The sequence below is a fragment of the Ornithodoros turicata genome, unplaced genomic scaffold, assembly GCF_037126465.1.
Source record: "Ornithodoros turicata isolate Travis unplaced genomic scaffold, ASM3712646v1 Chromosome15, whole genome shotgun sequence".
Classification (NCBI taxonomy): Eukaryota; Metazoa; Arthropoda; class Arachnida; order Ixodida; family Argasidae; genus Ornithodoros; species Ornithodoros turicata.
This window is the reverse complement of record NW_026999318.1, coordinates 3,411,054-3,436,086: the sequence shown is the minus strand read 5'-3', so window position 1 is coordinate 3,436,086 and position 25,033 is coordinate 3,411,054. Positions and strand designations below refer to the sequence as shown.

General features: G+C 46.1%; 1 protein-coding gene across 2 annotated transcripts in view; it reads right to left on the bottom strand.

The window, feature by feature from the left end:
- The window catches only part of LOC135372514 (venom metalloproteinase antarease-like TtrivMP_A), a 107,439-nt gene extending 96,809 nt beyond the window's left edge, over positions 1-10,630 (bottom strand). For both annotated transcript variants that reach the window (XM_064606119.1, XM_064606120.1), the window contains exon 1: positions 10,585-10,630. In XM_064606119.1, the coding sequence (XP_064462189.1) occupies positions 10,585-10,624 (40 nt within the window). In that variant the 5' untranslated portion in view covers positions 10,625-10,630. The remainder of the gene's footprint in view (positions 1-10,584) is intronic.
- Positions 10,631-25,033: the final 14,403 nt, after the last annotated feature.

Here is a 25,033-nt window from a genome sequence, read left to right as displayed (position 1 = left end):
AATGTCTGGGACGTTTGCATGGGACGACCGCATTTCAAGTGAAAGAAAGGCACTGCGCGTATATCTTTTTACTTTTTTTTTACTTTCTGTTGTGGGAGAAGGGCGCTCAAGGAGACCATAATAAATGGTTTCCCCAAGAGTGTTACGTCGTGTTCTCACGTGGTCTGCCAATAGCTATGGTCAGCGGGCGCAGTAAGATCCGCAGCAAACAGTGGGAGAAAACTGACGATAATGGTGCCTCACACAGCGGGATGTAAATGCGCTGAAGAATTTTTTTCCCCTTTTAAGACGAAATATACCAGGAGAATTTTATTACGTTACAGGAGATGGTCTGTCTTTCAAAGTGTGTGATTTTCTCACTTCCTAGACGACTTTAGGTATGTGAAAACGATTATAAATGACGACAAAGCTGTTAGGAAGTCGCGACTGTGAGTGCTCGGTACTGCTTGGCAGAATAGCAGGAGGCGAAATTCGTGCAAAGGGTGATAATGTTACCTTACAGACGGGATATGAGCGCGCTGACGAATCTTTCTCTTTTTTTTTTTCTGGCGTAAGAACAAATATATCTGTAGATTTTCAAAATAGGAAAGAAGAGGGTTCCTTTTCACAGGATAGGGCCACAAAGGCATCACTTTTTACTTCCTAGACGACCTCGACTAAGGAATGAGCTGCAACGGAGTATGGTAGATTTTCCATAAGTTACCTGAGGTATGTGAAAATAGTGTTCGAAAAGTGTCATTCTTTGCGAATTGTCGATATTCTCGGGCGCTCAAGTACACAATGAATCAGCTTCATATTTTTACGTGAAGCTAATTTCTATAGTTTATGAGCATAAATAATATCGGGCGAAGAATGCTAACTTCCCGAAAATTAATCATAAACTGTGCTCAAAACGCGCTCCGTTCTTGAGCTCTCACTATGCCATCAGATTTGTTCTCGTTCCATATGCACTTCTGGAAATTACCAGGCAAAGAAAGCGCAGAAATGTCGTCTGTATGTGTCCGAAGGGCGTGCGGAGCGGACAACACTTTTCCATGTTTGGGCCAAGTTCGAGGCGCCCCCAATGTTGAGACGCCAAATCTTGAGAAAACAGTTGATATCCTACATACACATGCCTAAGGGAATGCGAAATCTAAGAGGGTCGAGCTACACCTCTGGCTTGTTTTGGTTGGAATGGCCCAGCTGGTCAGGAAAAAGGACAGAAAGACACGGTGCATCTGCGGGACATATTGCAAAGAATGTGCAACTTACAATGCAAATTGTAAAGAGAAGCGGGGCTGCAACTCTGCTCATGCAGGAATATTTGGAACTGCTAAGAGAAAGATACTACCGTGCTCTCCGGATCATGTCCCGCACTGCGTTTCCCATGTTAAGCGGGAACAGGTCGATTGACAATCCCATGTACGTAAGGTACACCCGTAACCAGGAAGTATCCACGCAGCCACGAATGCGCATCGACTGCGTTCGAACGACATTGGGCAGCGTATCAACGTCTCAGAGGGACGTCGAGGACACGTTTCTCCGTTCCCTTATACAGTTGTATGAACACCAATCGCAGGAAGAGGCGGAATCGGGCGTAATGGCAGGTTTACTATGTAGTCCGCCACAGCTTCCTACGGAGCTCGAAGAGTCGCTATCCCACCACACCGACATAATTAGAGACAGTTCTGAATAAAACAAAAATATGGCAGAATTAACGCAACAAATCCTACGCACTATTCCACCAACAGCGATAGCTGTCGGGTCCAGCTAGACAATTTCAACAGTAAATTGCAATCAGCTGCGGCGAGAATTACCGTAATTTCACGCGTATTAGCAGCGGCTTATGCGCGATTTTTTTTTCTCACGGGCGCTCTGCGGCTTATCCACCGGTGCGGCTTATCTGATGACTATTTTTTCCTGGTATTTTTCCCATACGCCGGTTTTAACGAAAGGGCCGACAGTGTCTCTGACACAGCACTGCCCTGCCGATGCACGAACAGTACGTAACAGGGACGGGTCCACATTCGAGTAGATTGATCTTCCTGGTGCATTCCCCAAGGCGGCTTTAACGAAAGTGGTGACAGTGATTCACGTTGTCAGGAAGACCACTGACCCATCAATCCATGAAAAACGCCCAACAAGGGCACAATCCGATCTTGGTAGAACTCTAGAGCTGACCTCCTTTGTTGTACACTATGCCGACCCTGTAGTATGGACCACAAGGCTTATGGCCTGCTCTATGGTCTCTTTTGTCTCACAAATCAGTCGTCTCGTATTGCCCGCGGCTTATCTGCGAGTGCGGCTTATCTGCCAGAAAATATTCAAAACGTTCCTAAAAACGCATCCTGCGGCTTATCTGCGGTGCGGCTTATACACGTGAAATTACGGTACTTTACGGCGCCATTGTTGCACTGCGACAGTGATAGTGCAACTCGTGTACGTTTATACCTGACGGGCAATCACGGTCTCGCCGGCCCGGCAAAGGACTGTATCAAGTTCTTGAGTCTAAAAAGCTGAGCACTGGGTCCAGGGGGCTCTAATAATAGATTCTCTGCAGTATCGTCGTGTGGATCAACGTAGCTTTCATTGCTCATTTTAGCTATCGCTCAATCTTTGGTGACGATGACGCAAACGAGAAACTCGAAGTCGTAAGGCTTTTACTACGACTTGGCCGATTCCCGAACATTTTATCTTCGGATTCCACCTTCACCCGGACACCGAACGCAAGTCTTGAATCTCCGAACCGTTTGGGTGATATCCGGACAGGTGGCCACCCGACGCTCGCGTTGCCATGCCGCATTGCGGGCGCGCTTCGCAGCCACCTCTCCCGGCGAATGCCACTCGCGCAACTGTACCAGACTGTATACACTGCACGTACGACTTTACGGCGTCGTTGATGCACTGCGAGACTGGTAGTCCTCTCGTATACCTTTGCTACATGACCAGCAATCTCGGCCTCGTCGGCCCATCGATTGGTACACGGATGGCGACGGATTGGATTGGATTGGATGGCGACGACGGTAACACTGACGACGACGATTTCGGAGGGACGATGGTTTCCACACTTTTCCTCGTCGTGTCCTGCTCGTTATACAAATGTTCTCCTGTCGACACGCTGAGACATTACAACGTGAGACTGTGGCACCCTCTGTGAGGCGTATAGCACTTTAGCGGAAGTTTTATCCCATGGATGTCGGACTTACTCGAGGGAGCGTTACCACAACAGAGCCGCCATCGTTTGGCATCGAAGGCTTTGCATTCCGTGGGTTGCTTCATTGTGCTAAATTTGACTTCTTAATCTACGTAAAGTTTTTTATTTGTTTTCTTAATTACACACACAATCACAGATATGGGATATGATCCACAACATTGACGGTGTGATACCGACAGCGCTGTTCAATGCTACGCGCACCCAGAAGGGCGGTACGTACGCAACACAATTCACAGAGCTGCCTCGTTTCCTCCGCTGGCCATTGTCGTTGCCTCCTTCCCTTCATCCACTGGGGTGGCATCCAATGTATTGCTTCGCAGACGAAAGCGTGCTGGGAGAACGGAATGCGTCCTGGACAGGTCCTCGTCAACTTCACAGCTAACGTCACACGTGACCTTATAGATGGGGGCGCCCGTGATCGGCGGCCAAACTGTTTCTAAACATTGCGGTTGTTGTTTCTGCGCGACGTTTTGGATGTCGTAATTATTTTCATTTCACGGTAATTATTTTCTTCCGATAATCGTAGTAAAACGCGCAGTTTTGCACGTAAGTCCTCGTCGTGTTGAGGACTTCCAAAGATGTCATGACGACCGCGTGTTAAGACTCGCTGAGCCGATGCGATGTACTTAAACTAAGGAGGAATGGGCTACCATGTTGCAGAAAAAGCACGGCATAGTTTACGCTAAATACGTTCATCTCTAGGCGTGATGACGACGGAAATATGTCGGTAAGCAGCAAAACAACATGGAAACAAAGTCACATGACCTCAAAATTATGTTTTCTATGACGTGCGACCAGGACAAGATGGCAGCTTTGCCAAAAGCACCCGCTTGAGGGTAGTGACAACAATTGCGGGTTTGGGTCACCCCTGTGCTTTCATCTCCACCCAGGAAGGTCGGACTCGCTCAAAAAAGCGTGACTACACGTGAGCTGCCATCCGTTGGTCATGGAAGGCGTTGCCTTCCGTTGGCTGCTTCATTCCGCTTAACTTCACGTGCTCATTTTCCTAAATTCATCACTTGCTATATAAATTCGACGTACTATGTGTGTATCTCATACATATTTGTTAAACAAATACGCAGTGAATATTATGCCACTACATCACTTGCTTGTGTGCTGTTGTTCGTTCGTCACTTTATTATCACCATGGAGGAAAGAAGAAAAGCAGGCGCCCCAGCGGCTCTTCGACAGAAGTGAGAAGCGTGTTGCAAGTGACGTGGGGATAGGAGGTGAGCTGTAGCCTCTTTGGAGCCAGGTGAGGGTCACGTTGGCTGAACTGTCCAATGAGGGCGCTTTGCACACGCCACTTTGGGGGCCACTTCGGCGCGCTACCACCACACCTCTCCAAGTATTCCGAAACTATGCGTTGAGGGCTCCCATAGAGATGTATGTGACCGAAACCGGAAGGCAAGCGGTGATGTCACTGGAGTGGCCCCCAATCTCGGCTTCACTTCTCAGAACAACAGGGCTCCTCCTCTCTTTCCATCCTCCATGATCATCACGAAACCTGACAGACCAGCGCATATAATGGCGGGTGGTTTCGTTTCTGCCATTTCCGGTTCCCGTTGCATTCCCAGCTTTCGTGGACAGCGACGCCTTGCGCCCTCTCGCGACCATTGAGTGAAACTTGCCGCCAAGACAATAGGAAAGCGCTGTAGCAGCTGTTCTATCCAAGGTATCGTAATATTCCCGAGGATACACGTTCAGGCATCTGTTCTAAGCTTATACAAACGAAAAATATCGTTATACATGAAATGCCTTTGGTTCCCCAGACATCCCGCTTTTTGGACCGTGAATACATGGGAGGTATGGGGATTTTCACGCAGGAAACGATTTCATCGCTTAATATATCTGGTAATGTATGATGCACTGTAATATTCCCGTGGATATGCGTTGTAGGCTACCTCTAGATTGAACATTTAGAAGAACTGCCAGAGTCACTCAATAGTCTGCGGTTCCCTTGTACGGCAAACTTGGCCCAGATGCCAAAATTTGGAAACAGTCAAAGTGGCTTCTCCGCGTTGCAGCGGTGTGTAGCAGGGAAGTTACCTTTACGCGTCAGTTGAACTTTTCTCTGCTTATTTAGATTTAGTAACTGCTTTTGACCTCATTTCTTGAGTTAGATATAATTTTGAGAGCATGGTTGGTACATTATGCGCCCGCGGGTGGAACACGAATTTTGAAGCGTTATCTCTTGTCATATAAATTATTAAGATGTCGCTGTTAGATGAATTCGTTTGTGTTAACGTATTTGAGAAAATTTTAACAGTATACTTTTCGTTTATCGCAGATTTCCGTTCAGTTTTAAGAACATCTGAAAACACAACAGTGCATGTTCACGTAATTATATTGCACACACTGATAATAACTTCCAAAAGCATTCCCAGAAGCGAGAGACACAGCTTCTTAAAGTTGGCTTGACCGGCGTACTCGCTGCCCTCTATTGAAGCAATGCATCTCATCTGGTTTTGTTAGAATATCTGTTGAGCCTGAGCTTTAGAAAGAAATGCCCACACATGGGTGTTGTTGTGAGAGGCCCTTCGATGGCGTACAAGTGGAATGGAAGCGCAAGAACGTCACAGTTTTGTTCATGGAGGACTTATTTTCGCCGTGTTGGCTTCGTGGCAGAATGCATTGGTGTGCTATTTTTCTCGTACTTGGCCAGAACAATGGGTTCTGCAGAAAATGCCCATGTTAGACATGAAAGGTGAAGTTGTCTCTTACGCTTTGCAACTTTGTGCGCAACTGTGGGCCGCGCCAATGTTGTTCCCACGACAAAAGAAGTGTTGACAAGCTCAGTGTGGCCTGCGAAGCGTCTGTATCTTCATTCCTGAAGGTGACAGCAACTGGCGGTGTTGGCCCACTGGTGACGACTTTGGTTGTAGCTTTCGAGGGCCGTGGTTCGATCCGCGGCCTGCTTAGTGTTCATTATTATTATTATATTCATGTATTTTCTATTTTTTATTTTTTGTAGAGGGAGTTATGAGAGTAACGGCAGGGCGAGTGCGTCAGAGTTTTGGCTTAATAATGCCGTACTGCCTCTATGTCACACTGCATGCTGTTTGGTTTGATTTAGTTGCGGTAATGCTCTGCGATCGCCTGTGCACTAAACATGTGAATAGCAGATGACTTTCCATTGCAATCCGACTTACTTCACCGTTACAGGAATCTCTCTTTTGCACAGTGCCGCGGGTGTTTGTTATAATGTAGATGATTGTCAATCCTTTAACATAAATTTCGAACTTGTGGCTTAAACGTCCTTTGTTCTCTGTGAACGCGCAACTCATCAAAGTCTCATTCGAGATCGATGTGACGACGGAACCAATTATGCGGGTCAACTTTGATGCGCTCTAATGGTAAAGGGAATTTAGATGAATAAACTACAATGCGTGTTGCTTGCAGTGTAAATACATGTCAATCATTTAGCATAAATTTCGGACATGTGGCTTAAACTTGCTTTATTCCCCAACTCGCCAAAACTTTCGTCCTCAGCATTGTCCAAGGCCGTATATGCGGGTTAACTCGTTCTAGGCACCAAAACAATGAATATGTTAAAAATACATGTATGCTTATTGTCATATATACAGGGTACGTGACGTAAGACCGAGTAAATTTTATTAAATCTGCGATTGACTTTTTTTTTTCGCAAAAGTCGTTGAATATATCTATTCCCGACGGGATCTACTCAATGGTGGTGGTGTATCAGTAAATAGCGCAGCCGGTAATTAACTTTCGTAATTAATCTTTGTAATTAATGAAAATACGTCGACTGCGTAATTGCAAAGATGTAGAGTATAACCCTGGAGGGTCTACCCCACAAGAACCGGCACGACAGTAGTCTCTTATTTCAGGTTATCAATAGCAAGCGCATAAAAGCAGTTTTAGTAGACCGTCTGTAAGGTTATCATGCTTGTCGGTGCCAATTTGCAGTTATGTAAGACTCAGAATCGTATCCACTGGCAAGCTACGTTCAGGCAAGCCGCGTTATGAACGGTTTGCTAAAATGTTCTACCATGTTCACTCCATTCCACAATAAAGCGAATTAGACGCCCGCAAAAATTCCAGAAGAATGGCGATTATCTGCGGGAAACATCACGGACGTTTGCGTGACTCTACTCTTGGTGCGGTGAAAGGAAACTTTGATATGACGTCCGTTGCTCCCTACCATCTTATCACCACAGTTTGCGATTGCACCTTTCATCCTTCTTCTCGGTTTCTCGGACTTATTTGAGCAGAGTTTACGCAACACCTCCAAGATAAGGAGAAGGCCCGCGCCCTACGTCACACAGGAAGGCCCGCTGTTACTATTGTGGATGCTGCTATGAAGTAAATGAAAGAGCGAACGAGAAGAAAGCTCGAAGCAGATCGCAAAGTAGGAAAGGCCTCCATAGGTGACGTAAGCGCGCAGGTCCGACGCTATCTAGGAGGTGTTGGTTTACCAATGACTTTTTGTGTCGAACGTGACTCTGCTGCCACGTATAGATGTTCTGAATATATAAGCACTCTTCTGCTTGTTTGTTTGTTTATTTTCATTTTTTAGGGGAGGGTGTTGGTAACCGACAAACCTTCTTGATGGTGGCGGGAAGAGACTGCAACACGCAAAATTTGGAATTAAGCATTGAAATGTCCTCATGAACAAACTAAAGTGCATGACACAGTGATCACGGAGTAACAAGGTACAAGTAACAAAGTGAAGTGCAGTTACGGAATTCGTCTTCGTAGCCTATAGATTTTTTTTGTCATCATAATGTATTGTAATTTCTGAGGTTTTCCTCCGACGCTGTCACACATACACCGGCACAGTCCCCTTAGAAGTCGCCCCAGGACGCCATTTCTCATCCTCGACAGCATCCCCATTTCCCACAGAGAGAACAAAAATGGATATTGACCAGCCTTACGAGTGCCGGTCATCCCGATCCACACGTTACGAGTAGCAGCAGTAGCAGCCCAGAATTATGAGCAGCAGTACAGCAAAGAAAGGCTTGGCAAAAGTTATGAGAGCTGATTATCACGTTTCCATTCTGCGTTAGGCAATTGCTGCTGATAGCCAGGCTCCGCGCGCGATATCTTATGTTCCCTTTCTCGTCTGCCCACGTTCCACCTTCCTTCTTCCTCACCTCATACTTTTCTTTCAAGTTGGCTTTCCTACATGCTCTTCTGCTACCATGCAGAACCTGCATCAAAGGAGGTGTCCCTGAATTCTGGTCATGTTCGCTGAGCAGCAGCAAAATGGCGCTTTACTGCGTGTATTCGTCTTTAGAATGCTGTTGCGTTCGGAAATACATGCCTACATTTGTTATGATGGGTAACGATTTATTGATTTCGCTCGCAAAGCATACAAACGCCATTTCAACACGGCATAGACGGTAGGCATCTTCATCTGTCTCGGTGGAAAGCAAAGGGTTGGCGATGTCGCAGGTTGTATCATAGATAAGACATGATTCACGTTCGATGTGACAACGTTTATATTGTTATTCCGATAGCACGACTCAATTCTGCACGGATCCCGAAGATTGGTACGTACTCAACGCAATTACACGGCTTGCCTCGCTTCCTGCTGCGGACATCGTTCCCTCCATCGGCTCGTTCCCTCGTTTGTCATCCCACTGTCTGCACAGGGTTGGCAACAAACGGGGCAGCTCCGCTATAGTTAGGGGGCTGCAGTTTGTGTTCATGACCAACGGACTGCTGCGCCCGGGCGGTCACGCTCGGGGATAGGTGAATCCCATTGACGGCGCACCAAGTACGTTTTCTAGAGTCTTCCTATATTGACTGTATACCCGCCCGTTTCGCCGTACTGCTGTGACACGTGACCACGTGCATGTGACTTCGTCTTCGCAGGGTTGCTAGCAAACGGTCCATTAGGAGCGCGTCAAGTTCGTTTTCTAGAGTCCTCACTATAATAACTCTATGGTTTATCTCAATGTGAGCCTGAGGCGCCCTCTGTGAGTCGCGGGCGGAAGCGCTTTACTGGATGATTCAGCAGACTACCGTGCTTCAAGCGCAGTTCCGCCTACTCCAGAATTTCGCGCGCCCCCCTTTATACCTCCACTTTACAGCTATCGCTGCAAAATATTAGACAGCCTGGTAGTAGCAAAAAAACCGTAGGGCGGAGACACCAGCTCAGGTAACCAATATTAAGTGCAACGCATTTAGGGGCGGCGGAAGGTTTTGAGTTCAGGGGGACCAGCCCCTGGTTGGCGCCCCCCTCCCCCAATGTCCCAACCCGGATGCACTGCGGTATCTGTGGTTAGAAATTCTTGGCGTGATAAGGGGGAGGAACATCCTTTAATCTTTTGCTGGCATTGGCATACATGTGAGTACACACGCACAAACACGAAGAAAAAACACACAAGTCAACGCTCCGGCACGCATTGTACACACTTCACGTCCGTTTCTCTGATGCAAGCGTCTACGCGCCAGACTACCCGGCGCCACGCACTTCATGGGACGCGCGAATATGGACGCGCAGCTCCCTGTGCAGCTAGGAGCTGCGTATAGCGTCATTCCATTCAGGAAACTGAAACGCAAAGAAAAGTGCGGCTATTGCACACGAATACTTTTTCAGTTTGACTACGAATTTCACAAGGTGCATGACCACAGGATTGCTTGCCCCTGAGATATTTTGAATTAGCCCACCTGAGCCCTTTTCCACCTGGTGGTAATGACGATTCTGCCCCCCCTCTAGGAATATCAGGGGGACAATGTAACCTTGTCCACCCCGTTCCGCTGCCCCTGCATGCACGCTTTACCAGAGAGATAACAGACGAAAGGTTAAGCTCACCAAACAAAGACCACGCTCACACAAGGGACGTTTTTCGCTTCGTGCAAAAGAACGAAGCAAAGGTCAGGTTCGTGCGAACGAGCTCCCTTGTAAACTACGCACGAGCAAGTTCGTGCACCAGTGGTCGACCCGGCTGGGGACGCTTGGGAGATCACTCCTCCCTCCCAAAGCATTAGGTTAGATATGAGGTTATCCCTTTCCTCCCCGCTACGAACTTCTAGAAAGCAACCGGATCCGCGCCCAGGGGAAGGGGGGACCTTCCTGCCTGATCCACAAAAAAGCGATCCAAGCTAGAGGATGTGGGGAGTTTCTAGAAACGATCACGTTAACAGTCGTGCGAAAGATAGACAGAAAAGAAAACGAATGTGTGAACAACACCATAGACATTGATGGCTTTGTGTGCTGTCCGTTACAAGAAGGAAGGGCGGACGGGTGAGAACAACGTCCGTGCGAAGCTGGCTTCTTGCGGTTGCTGTTATCGTTCGATTAACTTTAGCATTTTTTCATAACATTCATAAATGGACGCATCGCTGTATTCGATGCATGCTTCTGGTGCTCTTCCTTAATTAAAATAGGCTAATTTGACAGTGAATAGGTTCATGCTTACCTGCTAAGGAAAGGATGGCGAGGATCACGACCGTTCTCATGGTTGTAACAAGTACTGTTCCTTGCAATAGCTCGTCTGTGCCCGGTTTTGTAACATCCGCATGGAAACCGAAAGTCATCAATCAAATGAAACTGACAAATGAAAACGAATTCTACGATGGCCTCTGACATTCTAGTGGCTTAATGAGACCTACGTAGGTAAGTTTCCTCGCATATTGTTCTCGAAGATGTTTCACCTTTAGTTTGTTCGCGAGGAAGAAGCTCGTTTGCAGTCAGTTACGACAGTTGCTCCGAATTATTTCGGATGAAATCTGTAAAAAACACTGAAAGCTTGTGAGATAAATGTCACGACATCCCGTCACGTGTGCAGCAAACGTCACGAAGTAAGCATCATAAGAGCGTGAAGGCAGGTACATCGTAGCGGACCATTCAGTTCATTTCTTGTGCACGCTCACCGCCTTTATCATGACACGTAGATGTATCACTATGTTAACTTCACTTAAATGAATTCTCTTTGTTGATCGCCTCCGCTGCTTCGGTACTAATTTGCTCATTGAAGGCACGGTGGCATCCGTTCCTGTGGATTTCGAAACTATAGTGTCATGTAGCAGAGTTACGGAGCGTCTGCACGGGGCCTTTGTCCTCTGACCTATCACTCCTCCGGTTAGCGAGTGACGTCACACCGCAGGAGCCTCTGCAGCTGCGGAAGCAGTGCTGATCTTTAAAATTAGTTCGTTTAATATCTAAGCGCTTTTGGACGAAAAAATTGGCTGAGTAGGTTGTCGGTTGGTGCCGAACATTGTTGTATCAGTTTCATGGATGGGTTTCCGGTCGCCACCGTCCCTTTAAAGTGATATGGAGAAACTGGAGCTGTAAGGACAAGTAAACGTAAGCACTAGGACGTAAGGACAAACAAGCAAGGACGAGTAAACGGGACCGGCTGCTCCCCCGGTATCCCTCTAGCTCCAGTTTCTTCATATAGCTACGTAGCAACAGGCCCACTCAGCCAGTCTAATCAACCTTTAGAGGGACTTGGAGATTTTGCGAAAGGCACAGTTCCCTTAGAAGTAGGCCCAGGACACACAATCCCCCAGAGCATTAGTCGTGACGTTGCCCACCTCTGTGAGGCCGACAACGCCGATCTCTTTCAGCAGTACCACCATCACCATCGCGAACGCCCCGTAAAGTTTTTTGCTGGGAACGGTTGGGGGTTCCTATCGAAAAGATCGTCCACCAGCAATCTTTCCTATTAAAGTGCCGTGTTTTCTAATTCACCAAGGGTTCAAATTGGCTCCGAACCCCTTCCTCACGTTCCGCGTTCGTCTCGCCGTTCTTGCCCTTCCCTCTTGACTGCTACAAGCGTGGTCTTAAGGATGAACCGCATGGCACGAAAAACTGTCCGAAAACTACCCGAACCGAAATCGGAACCGAACTTTATTCTGCGCATCACCGCATGCTACCGAAATGCAAGTCGAATTTTTGCCGAAGACTTCTGACCTTGGGGCCCATCGCCATTCAACCATCCAGCTCAATGAAATAATCCCTGTATTCATGGGGTAGAAGTCGCACACACGGCCACATCCGACCCGTTTGCTACGTCATCGTTCCTATGGTTCTCCTTCGGGCTGAATAGCCATTGGATGCTTCCTACTTTTTCGGTTGGCGTCACTTCCCATTTCGAGGGAGAAATCTGGCTTCGCCAGACCGCTGAATTCGGCACGGAATTCTGTTCTCTGAAAAAAGTTCGGTCCCGAATTCGCTTCGGAAAGAATCCGGACGCTTTTCGGCCCATGCGTTCACGCTTTACGCTTGGTTTGCACACGTCTCAGGGAAAGAAGTGCAGTGGCAATACAGATCGACTATTACGTTTATGGGCTGCTCCACATCGCTGGCGTTTCCTTCATCAGTGGATAGTAACACAGGATTGGAATACTGTAAGAAAGTTACCCTTTTGGTAACTTTTAACTTAACTTTTGAGTACCTGAATTTTTGAGCAACTCGATCCATTTAAAAGTCGAACTTTTGAAGGCGTAACTCCTGTAAGTTTCAAGGTTGCTGTTGTTGAGTTCTGGTTCACAAATAACGCTTAGCTGCGTCCTTTCTTTTCTCCCTCTCTAATTAGACAACAGCCATGTGCAGGTGCACTGCGCCTCTGGTCCGACTAAGCTGCATTGTTGCAGTTTGGGTGCACGATACGACTTCAATTTTGGCCTTCTATTGGGAGACTGAGGTGACAAAGCTTTCTTCACAACGGCGAGCAGTGCATTTCGAATTGTGCAGGGCACTGCGGAGCTAGAGAAACTGCCATACGTGACGAGGTTCCACATAATATGCTCATTGAACTAATTCTGAAACCTGCTTTGGTTTCCATGTTGTGCTTGTGCTTTATCGGGGCAATAAAATCTTACAACCTAAGGAAGCACACAAAAAGCCACAGTTTCGTTCATGGTATTGAAGATAAGTATAATTATGAAACGTCTTGCACTCTATTCATTGTAACAGCAAGATCGGAAATAATTATACGAAGGCCGACAACTAAAGCGTGCACATTACGTGGATAGTAACTTCAAAGTATGTTGTTACTTTTCCAAACTAACTTGATAACTTCAAGCTCTTTTTCATAACTGCTGCATTTTTTAATTTTTTTTTATTTTATGAAGCAACTTCACTTGTAACGAGTCTTTGTCAACTGACTTAATATCCATATAGTAAACCATCACAAACTGTCTCCGTGTGTCAAGTGTGGGATGGCATGCGAGTTGCCCTCTGTGATAAAGTGTAGTCTTCTTATGCTGACAGATCAAGCAGGCAATTTAACATGTACGCCTCGCGTCAAAGTTAAGTTGAACACCGCTCCAGCCTGTGACGCGGGAAGAGATCCACCCTGGCAGCGCATAGCAGAAAACAGCGCCTTCATAACTAGGGTCACCCCTCGAACTGTAAATCGATTACCAAAAAATCCTCCGCCGTAATTTCTACTAAGCACCACCATGATCCGCAGGCCCGAATGGCGTTGAAGTTAACTCTGATGCGAGATGTACGTATCTCCACCGCGATAATGTGTTGTGCTGAAGTGCGTCTAGATAGCTGCGTAAGAACGGAGCCTAACAGTTTTTCGCTGATTTGATGCCTTTATGCTACGTGCGCATCCAGTTGGAGCTATCCGAGGTCGGGTTTGGAATAGTTGCATTTACATGCGCAGCTCCCAGCAGGTGTGAAAGGCTAGAAAATGATGAGATATGAAAAATGAATTTCCGACCACAACACCTGGGAAACGGCCGTTTCTCGGAGAGTGATGTTGTGAGGCTGGTGAAAGTGAAAAGTGGAATGGGTGAGTGAGTGGATGTGGTTTGTCCCCTCAAATGACGCACCATTGGAAGTCGTTGGAGAGGTGTGTTCGCTTAGCTCAATCGGCAGAGCACTGGAGCGGCAAACCAGAAGGTGTGGGTGCGAGTCCTACAGCTGGCTAACCTTTGCAGTGACTTCTTTCTTTCATCGCTTCTCAGGGAGTATTGTTTTAGTTAGAAATGCGTCTGCCGCGCTGTTGCGTCACGTGCAGCGAGTTCCTGGATATGTTGTTCCTGTTTCACCTCCCAACATATACTCGGGTCGACAGTTCAAGCTCTTCGATGGCGAAAATATGCCTACACGCAGCGCAGATACCCAGTCCACACAACATCGTAAACTTAACGTAGAAAATGCTTAATCAACCATAGCTGGGGACGCCGATTTCTCAGAAATAGTGCCCCGAAAAAGAGGTTATATTAACACTGAGCAGCTAACGGACATTCGACGTAATTCATGCTCTAGTTACGCATAGATACATCGTACCGTAACGTCGACCAGAGATGAAGATTTGCAGAAACAAAGTAACGGTACTTTTACAATGCCATGAATGATGAAACTTACGTTGTTTTGCTGCTACCTGAATGGCGGAAGTTACGTTGTATTCTTCCTAGCTGAATCGTTTTGACTTACTCTGACATCTCCCCCCTTTAAACTATCAGCCACTACCAAATCCTTAAGGTCGGTGAAACTCTCTACCTGACAACTAGCAACATATTACTCAAACAGAGTCTCCATCTTCGTAGCAAACTGGCTCCATGACTCAGTCTCCCCATTTCTAGTCGACGCGAACAATCTCTTGTACTCATTAGCTGTCAGCCGTAACTCTTTTAGTACAAATTTCTTGAGTTCTGAGTACGCCAACGTTGCATCGTTGGTCTGATTTGCCACAAATGATCGCATACGCTCTGTGAGGAACGGCAAAATGACAACCCCCTGCGTTTCCAACGGAATTTCAAGCGAAGTGAACAATGTATCTACATTTTTGAACCAAGATGGGACTAAAGCGTCGCTGTCCGGCATAGGATCTAAAACAGCCCGCAACTCACTGGCATACTCCCCGAATCGGCTACGACCACCACGAGTACCCGTTTCACCCAACGACCGTGTCTCCAACTTCAATTTCTCTGCCCTTGAGTTCCATTTGCAATTGGAGAGCCTGAATTTCCAATTCCTTCTCCCGAATCCGATCGGCCAAATCATTCTTTACGCTATGGCTCTCCCCGTCTTGTTACTCCAGAAGTGCCTGTTCCTGATTAGTCATCGCCCTAGTCCTAACCGCCATGATTTCACAGAGAAAGCCGAAGGCAAACCCACCGAACCTGCGTGCGTCTTCAAGCGATTGGTGTGGACCGGCTGCGGGTACCCGTAGCAAGCAGGAGAGGTATCAGTAACCACGGTCCGATGCGATCAGTTACGGGATGATGCATCCTGTCGACCGCGCCAGTCAAGATCATAGGTCGGCGAATTCATTCATGATGGCCTTCACTGACTTCATTCACCATCACCTCATAGAGAATGATGTGATGTTGAATGAAAGGCATGATGTGATGTGAAGTTGAAGTTGAATGAACGGCATGGTGTGAAGTGAAGTTGAAGTTGAATGAAGGGAAAGAAAAACAATGTGCAAGTTTCCGGCGATGCAGAATCAAAAATAACAAAGACGGTTAAGAGCATCAGTTGTTTACTATATACATTAAAAACAAGACTTTCGTGCAGTAGTCTGCACTTCTTCAGGTTTGAGGACCTGTTACAAGTGGTGAAGCATATATCAAAAAGCCAAGTCACATGGTACAAGAGAAAAGGGTGAGGGTGAAGAGAACTACAAACGCGATACAAATATCAACAAAAATGAAAATGAAAAACAAAACGCAATCAGTAGGAGGTGGCTCGACAAGGTCAGACAGACATACAGACGAGTCGGAGTTCTACGTGGAGGAAACCAGTGAACAGCACATGAATAGGCACAGCAGCCAGTTGGCACAAAAGGCTTTAGAATGCGTACGGGGAATTAGGGCTCAAGGGCGAAGGATTGAGGACACACAGCACCTTGATGGCTAAGAGCTTCCAGACTCTGGGAAAGTAACGCGGAGTTGGTGTCTTACAGATTGTGTATCATCGTGTATGATGTGAAAAACGGCAGACAAGTGATAATACAATAAATAGACTCATAGTGTAAAGGACTGTAATGGACCCCGTACACGTTGATGCCGTGCGGCTGTAACGTTGCAAATTTCGAAATGAAAATCGCAAAAATCGAGAATCCTTTTTCATTTCGAAATTTGCAACGTTACAGCCGCACGGCATCAACGTGTACGGCGGTCCATTACAGTCCTTTACACTATGAGTCTATTTATTGTATTATCACTTGTCTGCCGTTTTTCACATCATACACGATGATACACAATCTGTAAGACACCAACTCCGCGTTACTTTCCCAGATGCTTACTTTGTTTCTTCTTATATAGTTTTTTTATTTGTGTGATTGGGATCACAACCGAATCCTGCATAGATATATTTTTTCAGAGGCTGTAACCTTTTATGGTTTCTTGCATGAAAGATTCAACATATTCAGCACACCTGAGAAAGCTTTGAAAATTTACGAAGGAGCAAATATTTTCTTTCTCAACTATTTGGCTTTGCATATACCGTGTGCCATTGAGAAGCTTCATGAAAGTGCCGTGCCTTCAAATGGGAATGACGAATATCTCCAGAGTGGACACCACTCCCGAACAGTGTCCACCAAGTGTAGCAAAAGGTGTGCATTATACGTCATACATCTCTTCCCGTATAATTTTTGATACTCAGATAGAAATTAAATTATCTCTTGTTTGACCAGTCCAATTTGTCCAGTCCAGTTTGTCCAATGCCACAGGCTGTCCAAGAAGAACGTGTATGATTGTTACAAATTGTACCCAGTTGTTCAGATATTTATTTGGCAAGATCCCTGGCAGAACACGTGGAGAGTAGTACAAAAGCCAGTTGAGCCATTCAAACGTTTTCCAGTATCTCCACAGTCTGCGCAGAACGTCCAGATGTTGGCATCTCCCACGTAGGCTGCAGTGCTCTCAGCCTCAAGTCAATTTCAGAAAGGTGTTCAAGTCAAACCGGGACTTTCTGTCTCATTATTCTGTCTGCGTCGTTATTTGAAACCACCTAAAATTGATATCGATATTAAACAGATGTGTTCTAAACATACTCAATGAAGATCGGATGCGAAAGAGGAACGCACCAAAAGCGTGTTCAGGCAGCAGTGCGACATCAATTCTGTACCGTATGATATTTCAGTGAATACAATTTATCATCCCCAAGCGGTTCAGATAATTAGAAAAGGAACATTTCCCTTTGAGTGATTGCGCGCTTCTCCACGAAAAAGCAGTCCAGCACCACTGGACTTCACCTCACAGATATTCCCCTTTTATGGATTTCTTTAGGTTTTGCTTTTACCGCCTGCGAATATTTTTTACCCCACACGAGACTATCGGTGACGTCACGCATGGTACAGAAGGTTGAAGAGGGAACCCTCAGAAGTTTCGGTTTCGTTTTGAGCATCCCAGCAATTTTGGCAACTATCGATTCCCCGACTGCCAAACCAACTTTATTTCTCATTTCGGAAGAATGTATCGAAGTTATATACAGCGCCATTATAATAGTTACGGATTGTCCCCGAGTCCTCCTTTAACGACACATGAATCATTTTACCTTCCTTGGAATATATGTATCAGCAGTCTGGGATTCATAAAACAGCGCGCTGTCCGAGAATATAAAGCAAATACAAAGGTCCACTACACGTTTCATATTGTCCAGGTGTAGATGAACTGTCTCGGTAACATCTATACGGTAATTACATTTAAATATTAAGAATGAATGACTGAGTTGCGAAACCTCTGTTTCATTTGGAGGGCGAATGACCCGTGGATGGTTATCACAAATTGTAGGGTCAGTACTGCTAAAGAGAGTCGCCGGAGTTATAAACGGAGAAAACAGTTTAATACTAGGTACCGCTCATTGAAGTCGTTAACAGTGAGGTGGGAAAACTAAGCTTCCTGTGAACAGTATGAGTATGTCATATAGGTTGCTAAACATGATTGGATCCGCCAGCATAAGCCAGCAAGAAACCAGACTTACAGTAAAAGTTATACTTCATGAATGTTATGATACGCGTGTGTCCTTATATTACATACATGTATTGGTGCGTAGTACAAATGATGATGATTGGGAGTTTTATGGCGCCGCGACAACATGTGCGTAGTACAAAGCCGTGAGATATGTCCTATACATTTCAGGTATCTTATTGCGATAAAAATATTATTTCAGCAAATTTGCTCATAAAAACTTAGTCATTTTCAGTGGTGGCAGAAAAATGTGTGCTTCTCATGGTGAGGGTGTTGTTACTTGAGTGATCTATTATCAACATGGTAAGAGACGCGAAGTAACACGGACGGACGTTCTAGCGCTTTTGTTACCATGTCGTTCAACCAACACGCTCTACATGTTCTCACACTTCGATCATTTTATTGTTCAGCTTCAGCGCTCCGACGGCGAGCAATTGTCCATAACCCTCCAAAAACAGTTCCGTTGAATCAGCCCACACTCTTTGCATATACTGTTTTCATTTCGTTGTACATTCTCCCAATCGGACTCATGGCATTTGCATTACTTTTACATTACTGCAATAAACAGAGAACCTGCTTTGTGCTAGTAATTAGTGGGGTTTTCTTTGCAAACAGAAGAAACTTGCTTCGAATCCTCTGGCAGCTTAGTATAGGCATAATGGAGAGGTCGGTGGGTAGAATTCAGCTTCTCATCGATGCATCTACAACGACATCTGGCTCGTCATGTGCGTTCGTGGTTGCTGAAGAACAGAAAGAAGAGGGTAAAACGTAGTCCGTTCACAAAGATTGCCTTTTTTGTAGCTGCCTTCACTATGTGTCAGATCACAGGATGAAACGCCGTCAACAATGATGTCCGCACCCGACCAGCTACCCGCACGACACCGAAACCCTACACCCGCCACCCGCAACAACGCGCGGGTGCCCGCGGGTCGTGCAGGACTCTACTTCCAAGTCCTCAAGTGACTATATTTGCGTGTTGTGCGCACAGGCACCGCATTGTATAAGTGGACTTTTTTCACTTTACTCAGTTAGTATTGCTCAACGAGGTGCGTATTTTTTGTCAATGCCTGAAGCTGTTCTTCTCTCTAACTTGCAATAATTTCTTTTCCTCCATGGCTCTTCAACTTCAAGGAGGCGATCATCATCGGTGGGTGCCGAAAGATCAGCACGGCTGCCACACACCACATAGGCTTCATCAGCTGAGCTCCATGAGATCCATCTGGCGCTAAGCTTCATACACTCTAAGACCGGTCGTGGATAAAGGACGGATAAGAAGGGCATATTTTGCTGCTTTTGTTAATTGTCTGCCAGCCTTATCCGCCACACCACTGAATCGTTAACAACAACAAAAAGAACGCATTAACAAGACAAAGAAAACAAGCTCCCCGCACGTGTTCACTGAAAGAAAACTGGACGTATTTCTTTGTTTTGTTTGTTGAGTGTCTCGCGAAACAGTGCGGCGGATAGAATCGTGGCGGTTACTAATGTTCCCAAGTTCTTATTATTTTCAAAGCAGTTTGTTGGTTTGTCTCCTTGGCTGCGATACATTGTGACATCGCTGGCGTTGTAGAAGGCCGTTGTCTAGACTGATGGGCAGTATGAACGCATCGTTGACATCGTACAACTTTCGCAAGAAATAACAACTTTGTCAGTACGACTTTGTCAGCCGGGCCTCCGTGCACTGTTGGTATCCGCCGATCCGCCATGAAAATGCCGGTAAGCAACAGGCTGCGCATTGCGTACCTTTTCGAGCACGCTTACGAAATATTTCCATACTTGCAGCACAACCACCTCTCGTAGTTGTCTCAGACGAAGAAAATGTTCTGCGCGTCTATACCGGTAATTAACCTTCCCGTGATTGCGTTTCTACGTCCTGTTGTACTTGCGTTTAATTTTCCTCCTTGTGAAACTCTTCTTTCTTTCAGACTTAACTAGTGACACTCCGTCCTCCAACTACACTGGGGGGAACCCTGTGATCTGAATATTTCGGGTAAGGACATTTCGAATTATTCGTAGCAGCTGGTGTTCGTTTACTGAGATAGCTTAAAGTTAAGCCCTTTTCTACTCGTGTCTATGCCGCACCATTTAATTCTCAATAATAAATTGGAAAGATAGGCACTTGAAAACCATAAAAACACGACACTTTAATGTAGAAGAGTGTGAGCATTTGAATGTGTGTCACAAATTATTCTGTTAATTGTAGAAATGCTTAAATGTCTGCACTGATCTTTTTTCTTTTCTTTTTTACAAACGTGGGCCCAGAGAGACTCCTATGCAGAGTATATACATGCGTCTTATTGGGATCGCGATTAATGTGGATTCACCTGCGAACTTGCTTTGTAATGCAGGACAAACAGTTTTGTCTTGCCTTCATATTTTGGAAAGTTCATGGGCGCCTACTTAATCCCTTACCATCCTAAGTGTGTATAGCAGCGTTCATAACTGCACTCTTATTTTAGTTCTGTTGATTATAATCTACTGAGAGATATCATATTCACTGCATCCTACCAAAGTGAGAATGGACAGACATCATACTCAGATTACTTTTATCATAGTGACCCGGTCCCTCAAGCACAACTGAAGAAGTCCTTTTGTGTTGAAGTACCTCATCCAGGAGTACCCTTCAAGTTCATCGGACATTGGTGCTTCTGGTACAGTACTGTTGCCTGCTCTAAAACTGATTTGTTGTATTAGCAAGGGAACAGCATGTTGAGGCGCGAAATTGTTCAGCTTAATTTCTGTTGCTGTTGTATCTAATTTGCCATCTGGGCAATGCATTTTGATTGAAAAAAAGAAAAAAAGGGAATAATGTTCTTCTGTATTGCACATGTTTTCAACAAGATCACCTGCAACAGCCACGCTCGCATTGCTCTATTATAGTTCTTTTTGTGAAAATTCAGTAGCTTAAGAAAGCAACTGTCTTGTCAGAAGTACACCCTCAGGCGTGATTGATACCGAAGTACAGTGGTGCTGTATATGATCTTTGTGTGTTGTGTGCCAATAAAGATTGAATTCGCTTTCCACACATGTGCGTGAAGTGTGGTAATTGGAAACAAAAGATATGGTTGAAGTAGCACATACCGGTTGAAGCGAATAAAACGCGCAACGCATAACAGCGGAGGCGTATAGGAGCCGCGGCGCATAGAGCACGCGGCGTGTAACGTGGAGGCGCATAGAAGCCGTGGTGGTTAACCCGTGTGGCGGATATATCCGGCCTCAGAGTAAGCGCTATAAATTTGCAAAAAATAGCGCTTATTTATCCGCCACCGGGTTTAGAGTGCAGTTTCTCAACCCACGCGCTCTCAGTGGTGTGTGTACATTGACTCAAGATATGGATTAGAGCCATTGGCCTTTATGCTCATCACAGGGTTCTGGCCATAATTGTTCATGATGCGCTGCACCTATATGATGCCGCAGTCTCACAAGCTCATGATATCATATTACAGTGGATTCCTGGAAGTTCCGGCATAGCAGCGTCGCAAAGAGGATGATTCGTGAACTAAGGCAATAAATGTGGGAACCTTCTTGACTGCCAGGATCTGCTCGATCTTCGCTGTTGTACAGCGTCGACCCCGTGCTACGCTTCCAGGTACCTCCGTCGCTTCCTCCACAAGCAGCGTATATCCTGCATAGGCTCCGGCTGAATGTCCCGTACTACGGTCAATTGTTCTACAAACTGGCCAAGCCACCATCTCCAAGCTGCAGTGAGTGCGATATTGTCGAGGACAAAAAGCACATCCTTCTCAGATGCCCCAAGTATGCCGACAGTAGCAGGGCACTAGAATCAAGTCTGGATCGCCTTGACCTTGTAAAGCTCCTGGGTCTTCGCCCATTCAATCACCAAGCGGCTGCATTGAAAGCGCTCCTACGTTTCCTTGAAGGAACCCATCTGAACGAAATTTTGTGACACTTTCTGGTCCCTCGTTCGTAACAAATGCTCCCTCTAGTTCGCGTTCTTTGTCTCCCGCCATCAACTACATGGTTAACCCCCCCTTTTTTTTTTCTCGTTTTTCAACAAAGTGAGGATAAGTGGTCTGGGGTAGCCAGTCCGACTTTGTCGTGACTTCAATCCCCATTTTTTTCTTTTTCTATTACACATCACATCAGCATTTAAACGGTAATTCGAATGCGTCGGACAAATAAAATGTTTCAGACTAACGAAGAAACGATTCGATGAAGTGGCGCTCGATGAAATGTCCCGGAACCCTTCAGCATCATCTGCTGAACACAAACAACTAAAACATTTACGGCGTATAGGAAAACGTACGCTACAATAATGTATGTAAGTCCTTGTAAATAGCAGTTACTTGGGTATAAGTATGCATAGTGTATGTATAATAATATATGTGTATATGTTCGGCCATAATATATATATATTATAAGTCTAGAGTGAAGGTAGGTATATATATATATATAAAAGTAAAATAATAAGACGTGGACGACAGATTACAGGAAAGTTAACTGTCCTGTAATCTCTTCCACTTTCTGTCGTCCACGTCTTATTATTTTACTTTTATTCAACTTCGTAGCAGTCTGATATATTAACCACTTTGACATATATATATATAGATACTCATGGAACGATGCGGCAGCACCAGAGGACACGTGTTTCGCCGTGTTTGCGGCTCGTCAGCCCTGGGTAGCTGCGCATCGTTCCGAATTGGCAAACCAGGGGTCACTCAGCGAGCGATATACACCTGGGAGGGTGACTGAGCACTCCTCAATGCCACAGTGCAAGCCAGTGAATTATAATGCCGGAAAAAAGCCATTAAAGGAACAAATAAATGATACTAGACGTGTTTGTAATTCAAACTTACAGATTAACATGGCTTCTATGGCTGCACGCAGAGAAACAGATACTCATGGAACGATGCGGCAGCACCAGAGGACACGTGTTTCACCGTGTTTGCGGCTCGTCAGCCCTGGGTAGCTGCGCATCGTTCGGGATTGGCAAACCAGGGGTCACTCAGCGAGCGATATACACCTGGGAGGTTGACTGAGCACTCCTCAATGCCACAGTGTGAGACAGTGAATTATAGAGAGGAAAAAAAAACATCAAAAATAAGTAAATGATGCTAAACGTGTTTGAAATTCAAACTTACAAATTAAGATGGCTTCTATGGCTGCACGTAGAGAAACAGATACTCATGGAACGATGCGACAGCACCAGAGGACACGTGTTTCGCCGTGTTTGCGGCTCGTCAGCCCTGGGTAGCTTTTACATATTTTCCTCGCATAGGACCGCAAACACAAGTTCTTTCACATTGCTATCCGCCTCGGAATTACGTGTTCTTCCGCATGTTTGGCAGCAGGGAGTGCTGATAGAAAAGTAACAGCCGCAGAACCCGCTTCGCCAACCTTCCTTCCTGTTTATCTGATTGATGTACAGTCCGCTCTATGGGGCCGTCGTGTAGTCGAGATAACGTGCTTTTATCGCCAAAACAAAGAATGTACGCACGAAACAAACAAGCAAAACAAAGGAGTGAAGCGCGGATTCTGTTGTTGTCCTGAGCTTTCGTACGATGAAATAACAAGCCTTCTGACCAATTGACCTTCTATTCACTTTCAATCTCGAAGCAGGAGAAATTATGCGTATCATGCCATTTCCCCACTTGGTTTCGCTTCTGTAATGCCGTATTCTCTGAATGTCCATAGGCGGCCGTTGGACGATGTATCGACGGTGGTGTGACAGTGCAGAGAGCGATGTGCTCCTTATGCACCGCCACGATGTATTCTTGTGCTTGCAACCGCAATGAAGATTCGTTCCTGACTTATAATGAAGGCAACCTCCTAAGTTCAAACTACAAAATTAGGAAAACACAAATTTGATTTATTGCGGCACAGAAATCACAGGACGTGTTCAAAATGCCTTCCTTCCGCGGCAAGACACAGACGGAGCCGCTTTTCAAGTTCCACGGTTCCTCGTAGCTGCTCAACGGTTATCTGTGCGCAGCATTCCTCGATCCTTCGCCTCAAGTTTTCCGGCGTCGCTGGATCGGTGTCGTACACTCTGTCCGTTGTGTATCCCCACGAAAAAAAAGTCCAAAGGAGTCAGGTCAGGGGATCGGGCTGGCCAGGGAACAGGACCTCTTGCGCCTATCCACTTGTCTCCGAAAACGAAGTCTAACAATAGGCCGGACGTCCGCGATGCATGAGCTGGGGCGCCGTCGTGCTGATAGCAGACGCCGCGTCGGTCAGACAAAGGCATTTCGTCGGGGTAGTCACGGACAACGTTCCCGAGCACTTCACCGACGTACCTATGTGGAGTTAGGTGTCAAAAAAAGTATGGGCCAATGACGCGGTCACCATGAATGCCACACCAGACATTACATGACCACTGCCGCTGGTGCTTACCAGGCAGTAGCCAGTACGGGTTAGTAGAAGCCCAGTAGTGCTGATTCTGGGTGTTGACGTTTGCGTCGCGCCCAAATCGCGCTTCATCGGTCCATATGACTTTTGATAGAAAGTCCTCGTCGTCCTCTAGCATGGCAAGTGACCAGTTCGTGAATTTCGCTCTTCTGCCGTAGTCAGCCTGAATGAGTCTTTGATGTATGTCCGGATGGTAAGGATGTCTACCGGCCTTTTTCAATATGCGCCATGTTCAAGGGCGGTTCACTTCAAGGGCAGCTGCTGTGGAACGGACACTTGCATGTGGATGATCGCGGATATGTTCGAGAACACTGGACGTAACCTGCTCGTTCCGCGCAGATGGCTCTCTCGTATGGGGCTTGACGAAGGTGCCGTAGATTGAAAAATTTCTGTAGACGGATAATATTGTGTTATGATCCGGGTAGCGCCTCTGGGGAAAGCTCTGGGCGTAAATTCTTGCAGCCAAAGATGCGTTCCTCTGAGATTCCGCGAAGGCCAGGATCATATCCACTCGTTCGTCGTTGGAGTACGAACCCATATTACGTCACTCTTTTGGCAGCGGTGCAGCTATGTGATACACGTCTAAGCGTCTTATTCTGAATTGCAGATTTCGTGTTGTCT